This window comes from Apus apus, chromosome 22 (genome assembly GCF_020740795.1).
Source record: "Apus apus isolate bApuApu2 chromosome 22, bApuApu2.pri.cur, whole genome shotgun sequence".
Classification (NCBI taxonomy): domain Eukaryota; kingdom Metazoa; phylum Chordata; class Aves; order Apodiformes; family Apodidae; genus Apus; species Apus apus.
Genome location: NC_067303.1, coordinates 5487565 through 5497527, shown reverse-complemented (window position 1 = coordinate 5497527; position 9963 = coordinate 5487565). Strand labels below are relative to the sequence as shown.

The following is a 9963-nucleotide window of genomic DNA, read 5'->3' as shown; positions in this document are numbered from 1 at the left end:
TGCAGAATTCCAGGGTTAATTCCAAGTCTGTGATAAGTCACTGGGGTTCTTTTCCACCAGTTTGACAAGAGGTGGTGATTAATGGTCACAGAGCAGGGGAGGCACTGGAGCTGGCTGCTACATTACAGCTGGTGAGTTACAAAGACCCAGACTAGGTAAAATCTATTTCCTCCCCCAAAATACCTCAAAGAATGATGTCAGAGTGGTCTCAAGATGGCATGGAAAAAAGTTCAGAAAAGTTATCTGATGATGAGGGTCTGGGTGGTGTCCTTGGAGCATCCAGCAAACTGTAACTCTGGACAGAGGAAGAAACCAGAACAGTCAGTTTCCAGCAGTGACAGTGGTGTAAGCTTTGTGTCAGGAATGGGTGCTGGAGCCTAAATTCATCCCCTTACCACAGGATTAAAGAGGGGTGGCATGTTCAGGCACTAATGATTGAATTGTTTTTTTTTCCTATTGTGTTCTACCTCCTCCAGAACGTAACTGTTGAGAAGACAGGTTCCTAAATAACTTGAAGTGTGGCTTTAAGTATGTATTTCTAATGGAAATAGAATTCTCTTGGTTTCTGTACATTTACACTGGTGGGAACTCTTATCTCACAGTCAAAAAAGACCCTAGAAAAGGTAAAAAGGCCATAACCTTTAAGCACTGAATATTTGCTTCATCTTGGACTCGAAGTCAGTGATCTGTGGGGGATATTGCATCATTTCTACAGGGCAGAATTTTCCCCTGGAAACTCAGTCCCATCTTAAGCACTCAGGCTTCTGCTTTTCAGTGTTGGTGTCTTGTTCCCTGCACCAAAAATTTAGCAAGAGATACTGATCCCAGCTGGACCATCTGGTCATTTTTTGGCCTGGCAGTGCAGGTTTGGGGTGGTTTTGGTGTGGAATGTGTGTGGTGGGGGCCAGAGAAAACGAGCTCTTTGCTGAATGTAACTGAAGATAGTGGCAATACTTGGGCCTGTAGCATCCCTTTGTCAGCAGGGGAAGAATTCCCTCTGAGGTACCTCTGGCTGGGTGGGTGTGCTGTGGAAAGCTGGAAATGAAGGCACTGTTGTGTGGTTTGGGGCTGGGTGTGAGCAGTGGGATGGCAGCACCTGCATCCAACTGCACCGCTCTAGATTGCAGCAAACAGAGCAGTCCCCAGAGCTGGGAGGGAACTCAGGGCTTGTACAGGGCATTTTCCCTGGACAGGGGGTTATTCCCCCTGTGCAAGATGAGGGAAAGTTGGCAGCATCTCCTGCCACGTCTGCAAGGTGGTGCAGCTCATCTTGCTGTGTTTACACTCTTGGGTATGAGTGCTAGAGCCTGTGTAAAAGTAGCTAGAGATAGTTACCTCTTGAAGAATGTTCTGTCCCTTAGGTTTATGAGGCTGAAGCAAACACATGAGTTCTGTGTTCTCCTCAATTTTTAAATAGGTAGTGTTATTTTGACATGAATTTAGGACCTGCAAATGACAGTGAAACCTGTGATTGCAAAAGAATAAGAAAGGGTAAGGCCAGAGTTCACCTCCTGCTCCTGTTCCTCACCTGCAGCTCTGGCTTTCCTCCCATTTGTAAGAGGCAGTTAATTCCCTCCAGAATCTGATCTTTACGTAGTCTGAGGAGCCTTCCCATCTCAGTGTCCACGTGAGTTTTTTGAGATTCCATGACCAGGACAGTGTGGGCCAGGGCAGCACAGTGCAGAGGTGTTAAACCTGAGCAGAACAGACCACAGAAGTCAAGTCTTGACTTCTTGAACTTCCTGAGGTGCTCGAACACCTCACTAAAGTAAACACCCCTCACTGGCTAATCTGGTGTCCTTTTAAGACTGATTGGCTCTCCTCTTAGGCATTTTAGTTGTAAACACAAAAATGGAACATTTTTGACCTAGATAAAAATCTGTAGTCTGAAGCTTTTGGAATCTACACCCAGCATCTATGAGGTTAAGCTTTTCCTCTTACCATAATGATCAGTCAGATTCACTTCCACACACACCCCGTTGTTTTTGCAATTTTTCAAAACCTGAAATGAAGAAGATTGAGATCAGTCCTGATTTCTGGCAGTGCCCCCTTCTCCCCAGCTACATCTTGCTTCAACCACATGAGACCAAACTCATTTTTGGGTATGGAAAACCCTTGTGTATTTTAAACAACAGAACATGCATTCGTTGTCTTTGCGTTTGCTCAGGTTGTTGTTCAACATCAAGGACCAACTCACCTCTAGGACTCTCAAGTATCCATTCTCTGCACACAGGTGGAGTGGAGTTTTCCCCAAACTGTCCTGTTCATTGACATTGGCTCCCAGGGATATCAGGTCACTCACCATCAGATGTTGGTTCTTTTCTGCAGCAAGATGTAATGCAGTCTGAGAAGAGAGGAATGGGAGAAACTCACTGTGAAAGGCAAAAATAATTATAAAACAACAGTGTTTGTTGGAGAATGAGGTGGGGAGCTGGGACGCTGGGTTCTGATCCCAGTTGTGCTAATAGAATCATAGATCATGGAATGGTTTGGGTTGGAAGGGACTTAAAGATCATCTAGATCCACCCCCCTGCATGGGCAGGGACACCTCCCACCAGCCCAGGTTGCTCCAAGCCCCATCCAACCTGCCCTTCAACACTGCCAGGGATGGGGCAGCCACAGCTTCCCTGGGCAACCTGGGCCAGGGTCTCCCCACCCTCACACTCCAGAATCCCCTCCTCCTACTTGCTCTATATTGCTGTTTCCCCCTCTTTGTGAGGACAGTCACCACACCTTGTCCCAAGGAATCCTTGGTGCTTCACTTGGGGTTTGGAAGAGATTTGCATATCCTGGGAAATGACCCTGCTCTTTGGCAAGTTAGCATCCTACCCTTTTCTCTGCATCCTTCTCGTTGATCTTATTGAGGGTTGCAAATCTCTGTGCAAGTGCATAAGTCAGAGCTCTTCTGCCCTGAGCAACAGCCTTGTGCAGCAGCCTGCAACAGAACAGTATTTGTAAGCACTCAGAAGGTAAAGCAGTGGTTCAAATGCTCCGAGATAACAGAATCTAATTTAGAGCATGAAATGTTAAGGTTTGCAAATGGCAGGATCTTGGGCTGTGTGAGCATTTCTTTAGTCTCTATATTAATAATGGAATTGCTGATTTTGCCTTCTGGGATTTCTTGGTTGTCTCTTCTTACTAAAATGCCTCTCCAGAGCTACTCCATGATTCCTTTTTCCTCCTCCTTCTTTAAAGAATCATTCAGTACAGGGAAAGACTGCAAGAGAACTCAGAACTGAGAGAAGGAAAGCTCTTCTTGCCCTTAAAATAAGTATTTCCAAGCTGTAACTCAGTTCTGTGGAGTAGGAGAGCCCACTTTCTTCTGTGAACTTAAAATAGTACATGTGTTTCTCCTGAATTTCATCCTGAAAACCACTCTTTTTTTATGTGTGTGTCTTGTAAATTGAGCATGTCTTCTTTTCCTCCTGGAGGAATGCAAGCATTGATTGGGTTTTTTTTCTTTAATTTATTCCTTCCTCCTTCTCTTGTAGCTTGATATCCTTGAAGATACCTGAATCACTCTGACACTTCTTGCTGTTCCTGTTTTTTTGTGGATTTTTTTTTTTAATTGGTTTTTGGATCAGTAGTTGATGTTTTCACCATTCAGTAGAGCTCAGAGTTACTTTATCCTGCCTTTTTATGTTCTTTTGGGCATGTAATCTGATGTTTAAATACTTCAGAAAAGTAAGTAGAACACTGAAAACTTTAGCCTGTGAATTCTACATAAACATAACATAATTGTAATTAATTTTGCTCATGTGAGAGAATTTTTCCTGTATTGTTTAAAAAATAGGCAGGAATTATAGTAGTGGGTGGCTTATTGTAACTTGGTTACAGTTACATTATTGCTGAAAAATGAGGTTTATAATTTTATTATTGCACTGAAAATCATCATTCTGAATGGCAGAGGACAGAGCTGTGGTTAGCTCTCCTGTGTGGCTTATAAATGCTTTACATTTGGAGCAGGTTTGTCTATTTGCACAGGAATGAATCTGTCCCACCCAGACCAGGACAGTTGATGAATCATGTCATGTTTTCTGTCCATCTGATTTGGTACCAGCTTCCCCAGACGAGCTGAACTGTGTGGAACCTCGTGTGAGATTTACGTGTGTAATTATCTCTATAAGCATGACATTCTAGGGAAAATGGAATCAGGAAAACCTTTGCTTTCCTTTCCAACAAAACAGCCACTCCCAGTTCTTTGGAAGTCTAGAGCACAGACTAGAAGATGTTTTGGTATAATCCTCCCACCCATTTTTATTACCAACTAATAATTCAAGTAATTATCCCCAGAGTGTCTGCAGCATGGAAAGGATCTGTTGCATATCTTTTTTGGTGGTTGTTTTTTTTTTTCCCCAGTAGCAATTACTTGTTTTTACTTGATTTAAATTTTCCTGTGAATAACTACAGGCACAAGTCAGTCTTTAGGATCTTTGGCACTCTGCATATGTCCTGGTGTCAGCTGGACTTTGGCAATTCTAATGCCAATAGAGGGTATTTCTAGTTCTACTCTCTGCCTGCAATTGTGTGTGCCGAGGCAGGTTTGAGCTTCCCACGAGGGCCCAAAAGCAGCAGCTGAAGTTTAGAGGAAAAGCCTCAGGAGAAATGGTGCCCCAGGAAAGAGAAATCAATGCATTTCCCAAGGGAAGCTGCAGACCTGTTGCCGTGTTCATCGGGTGCAAGCAGTTTGTCCGCTGGGATGTTCCTCAGGAAACTTTCTTCCCTGCGTAGCTGGAACTGGAAGAAAGAGATGGCAGAGAGATCCTGGTGTGTGAAAGAAATTGGGGTGGACTTCAAATGTCCCTCGGTGTCTGTAGAGCCTGTGTGAGCTTCCAGAAGTACCTCTGAACAGCCTCCTGATGGGCTCAAGTGTGGAGAACGCCTCGGGAAATCTTTCTGCCTACTTGTGCATGCGTCCTGTGTCCACCAGCTACTCTCACTTGTCCTCGAGAATGTTCCTGGCAAGTTGGACTCTTGGATGTTTTTCTGCTCCTCATACAAAGAAGTCTCTGCCTCTCCCCTCAATGCTGAGTTAAAATCTTTCAAGCAGCAGCAGGAATGCAACCTGGGGCAGCTGTGGCGTCTTTCCTGCAGCCCACCAGCCCCCTGCTTGCCCCCTCCAGTTTCCCAGCGAGAGGCTTGGAGATCTGTGGAGAAGCCCTGCCCAAAGCCACCGGGCACGGGGTGCACAGACTCCTTCTTCAGCTGGCTTTTGTTCAGGTCTTCCTGCAGCACCTCCACCAGGATATCAAGGTCCTCTAAGCCTTTCAGCGTTTGCCCGACGCTCTGCTTGCTCTGAAACAGAAACAAAACCGGGGAGGGCGGAAGATGGGGGAGGGAAATCAGACAAGAAGTGTCCTGTTCTCACTCAGTGATACAACATGAAATATGCCTGAGGAGGCTGGCAGCACAGGGCTGAAGGTGTTATGCATACCTGTCTAAGCTGTTTCTCTGTATAAGGGTGAACTCTTCTCTTTTCTGTTGGAAAGCAAGGGAGAAATAAGCTCTTTTGGGCTGGGGGAGGGGACACACACAGAGAAGATATTCGTGTCAGAAAATTGGTGCCAGATAGCACAGAGGTGGTGGTGATGGACAGCTGGCCTGTTCCTGTCCTTGAAGGGGAGCTAGGAACCAGCATGGGTCACTGACCATGGGAGAGAAGTGGTCCAGCTCTGAGTGTCTAGTAGTGATGATCCCACTAGAAAAGGAGGCTCTGTTCCCAGGAGAGGAGTTTCCTAACCTGTTTTTCCTGAGGATCCTCTGGTTACCATTTTCATTAATGAAGCTTCCTGAGGAGACAAAAACCCAGCTCATTTTGAGATGCTTGCACAGAAGAGAAGTAGAAACAGTGGCAAACACCCTAACACAAAGTGTGCTCTGTGCTTGGCACAGCCGAGACTGCAGGTGAACAAATTCCCATGAGTGGGTAATTCCCATTCAGTGGGTAATTCCCATTCAGTGGGTACACACTCTTATAAAGATCTTTACACCAGACCAGGTGTCTGGGACTCTACCAGCTTCCTGGCCTCTTTTTTTTTTCAGGTTGTTCAGTAATCCAAGTTGCTAGAGCAAAATTGTTACTGGTTCTTGGGCCATCTTTGCCCTGGTTGCACGATGGGCAGTACCCAGGGCAGGGGTGGCTCTTGCTGCCAGCCTGTGTGAAACTGGGTTTGTTCTTCACCTTCACCAAAAGCACGAATTAATTTGGTGGATGGAAGAGGTGTAATCTCTCCAGAACACTGGCAGGGTGGGAGTGTGATGTGTGTGCACCCCTAGGAGGAACTTTTCTCGACTGAGGAGTCCTCACCTTGCTGTCAGCTGGGTCCAGGCCTCTGGAAAGCCGGATTTTCCTCAGTAATTCCCGGACTGGCATCTTTACTCTCACACCCATGTAGCGTTTCTGAGGGGGAGCAGAGCTCAGGCCAGAGTCTGGAAAAGTCACAACATGATACTTAAAGTGACATAATTCTCTCAGCTATTATAAAATGAGGGGGCAGGTGAGGTGGTCCTGGGAGACAGCCTGTGATTCTGCTCTTCATCATCACTTGTGGGAAATTTCCACACCACCCTGTGTGTTCTTAAGCTCTGGCCTCCTTCCTTCTTCACAATTAATTCCATGCATGGCTTCTCAGGCTACAACAGACTGTGAGGCCTCCCAAAGGGAATTATTTTCTTAAGAAACAAATGAAAAACAAACCCCAAAGCTGGCTGTGGGATCTTCAGTCTGGGGGCATAAGCAGAGAGCTGAGTTAACCTGTGAGCTGCCATGTAAATGCTTTGGTGTGCAGGGACAGTTTCAGTTTTGAGGGAAGGAAGAGGAGAGACTGCTTTGAGTGTGCATGTGAAGCTGGGAAGAGGACAGTAGGAGCAGGGTAGCAATGCAGAAGGGAATTCAGATGGATGGTTGAGGAGACATAGATTTGTTTGGTTTTGGGCTTTCAGTGGTGCAGAAATGAAGCTGCTATCTTGAACCTTGGCCCTGGGCAGTTTTTCTGGGTGCCCTCCAGCTCAGGGGTGCCATACTGATTGGGATCACACGATTGCTCTGGGGGAATTTGTCAACATTCTTTAGATCACTGCCCCTCTTAGACTTGTTCTACTTTTCCTCTGCTGCAGCAAAGCTGCAGTTTCCTGTCCTGTGGTTTGTTATATTGATACCAGTGGAACACTAAGGAGCAGGATTGTTTCAGAAATGAGCGTGGTGCCATGTCCAAGGTCTTTCTCCAGTGGTTCTTGATGTGTTTGGAAGTCAATGTGGTGTGATTCAAAGGGAAGCAATGACTGTCTGCAGTGAAGTGCAATAGTTATCTCAGAATATAGATAGTTGTCCAAACAAGCTTGTCTTCGTCAAAACAAGCTGCTCTGTAATTGTTTGTGTTAGGTCTTCTTGCATCTTGAGCTTGAATCCCCAAACTTGAAAGACTTGCCCAGATTAGGAGCTTAAATGAATTGCTTTTGAAATACCTTTTATGTAATGAGAACAATCTTCATCTAGAAAGCATTCAGTAAGAGCTATTGTCGTTGTAAAACAATAGCTTTATGGCATTGGTTCAGAGTCTTCCCAATTGGTCAGTGGATAAAATTAATCATGTAGAAAGATCCTGTTCCAGAGAAGTGTTGGGAATTAGAGAGTGGGCTGTGGGACTAAGGACTCATCCAGCAGCAATGCTTCCTGGAGCAGAGAGAAGCTTCTCTTCCCAGCACAGCTCATGGCAGGAGGAATGAAAACAGCACTTGCGATTAAAACACACTGGTGATTAAACAACCCAGCAGCCTCACATGGTGTCTGCAGCTTGGGTGAGCAGCTCCTGTTCCAGGTAAAACATGAGGTTCCTGACCCAAAAATCCCTCCTGTGTGTGCTCTGGGGTCTGGCTGGCTAAATCCTTTGCAGAAGAACTGTAGAAACTCAACAAATGGGAATGGTGCACCTCCCAAAATATGGGATGCCTCAGAGTAGGCAGCTTGAGCATGGAAGGCAACCCCAGGAGATGGGGTTTCTACCTGTGTGATATTGTTTCTCTTCCCTCCTTCAGGCAGGGAGAGACTGACCCCCCTGCAGCTGGAGGGGCTGTGGTCCCAAGGAGCAGATACTGCATTTTGAATAGATATGTTGAACTCTGTTGTTTGGTTCTAAGATTTCTGGCATTTCTGAATGCCTAATTCAGAATAATTTAAACACTGGGACCTCCAAACCCAGAGCTAATTTCTCAGGCTTTTCCAGAAATGGGAAAAATCCCTTTTTTTATACTGGTGTCTTGACAATGAACTGTTTGCTCTTTGTAAAGTATTTTAAAGGTCCCTCTGAAAAGCTTTAGTAAAAAAGCCACCAAAAAGTTGCTAATCTATTTCAAGCTCTTTTACAGTAAAAATGCTGTGTGATGGGTCAGATTGCATGCCCAGAGAGATCCTTGAAATGGAAGAACTCTGCAAAGGCAAAAGATACACCAAACACACATCTGACCTTGTCCTATTAATTACTCAGGAGGTCATCTCTGTTAGACCCAGAACCAAAGCTGCAATTCAGAATGTGAATGAGCAGCAAAATGTTCTCTAACATAGACAGAAATGAGGGAATATTGGAGAGGATCCTTTACACAGCAGTAGTTTCTGACCTCAGCAGCAGACTACAGCAAAATACCAACAAGACACGAGTAGGAGAGTGTGCCCCACACCTCTGATGTTGTTGCTGCTGTTAGTAGAATTCTCTCATATCACAAATGGAGTTGCAAGTCAGTGCGTTTTATTGCTGTGCAAAATCAGCACAATAGTGTTACAGAAAACAGAAATTTTCAACAAAGAGTTGATCTTACCAGTGGGAGCAGACATCTCTGGTGGCTGACGTGAAGACAGAGGGTAGATCTTGGGACTTGCAACATTAAATTCAGTTAATCCAGAGTCTGGTAACGATGGGCTCTGTTGAAAATAGCTTTTGGGACTGGCAGTTTCTCCAGGCAGTGGAGATCCCTGGCCACTAAAGCCACAGATTTCATTTTCACTGATGTTTTGATTGACCAGCAGTTCAGGACTCACACAGACTGTTTGCAACATCCCTGCTGGGTGTGCAGAAAAAAGGTGAAAAAGAAGAGGGGAGGAAGAAAAGCTTGTTCGGTTTTGTTATTTAAAAAAAAGGTACAAAAAAAATTCAATCCAGTTTCACGTTGAGAACATGTTAATTGCATTTAATTCTCCAGTGTAATTAGCCACTACGAGGTGGGTCCAGCTTCCTTCTTCTCTGTGTAGCAGCAGCTGCAGAATAAAGGCAGCCTGGGAATCCCACCAGTCCCTGCAAGCAGCTTTGGAGAGTTTCCTGGCTGCAATTCTCCCTCCTCTTTATACTCAGGTATGGCTTGAAGGACGTCAGCCTGGGAAGGCCCCACCCTCTTCCCTAACAAGCTGCAGCAGCTGATGAAGAAATGGTTTTTCCCAAGAAGAGGCTGAGCACGAGTTGAAAAATGTTTTTCCTCAGATATGAAACAGAAAACTTAAACCTTCTGTTTTCTGCACGTGGTGTGAGGAGGAAAAAGCAGCCTTTGGCTTCATGAGACTAGTTGACAGGATTGTGCAAAGGCAGTTTTCCCGAGGCTGTATAAGAGGATCTACTGCTCACAACCTTCATGAAGCAAAAATAACCTTCCCTTCAGCACAAAATGTCACTGGGGAGACATCCCCTACCTTCTGCTTAGCTTTGAGTCTATGCAGACAGAGAAGTGCTTTGTATTTCATTAAGGATAATATTGTTTCTATCTGTCTTGAGGTTTGGGGTTGTTTTGTTTGGTTGGTTTTTAGCAAGGAAGGATTCATAAATATTGTGACAGGTGCAACTATTAGAACTCAATAAGATTAAGAATCTATTTGGTTGGATACTATTCTATCAGATGGAGACTTCAGGACCACATTTAAACTTGGAAAAGACCTTTCATCATATAACCCTACCTGTGGGCTGGGCCATTTCAGCTCAGGAA

The 9963-nt window shown here is 45.1% G+C and overlaps 1 protein-coding gene across 1 annotated transcript; it reads right to left on the bottom strand.

Annotated features, from left to right (window-relative positions):
* Positions 1-208: 208 nt before the first annotated feature.
* On the bottom strand, positions 209-9049 carry LOC127393342 (uncharacterized). The gene is made up of 11 exons (XM_051638311.1): positions 8812-9049; positions 6308-6429; positions 5741-5789; positions 5435-5478; positions 4658-5295; positions 2830-2935; positions 2198-2344; positions 1942-2002; positions 1529-1695; positions 1336-1446; positions 209-295 (listed from the first exon to the last, which is right to left on the bottom strand). The coding sequence occupies exons 1-11, from the start codon at positions 9047-9049 to the stop codon at positions 209-211; spliced, it is 1770 nt and encodes a 589-aa protein (XP_051494271.1).
* Positions 9050-9963: the final 914 nt, after the last annotated feature.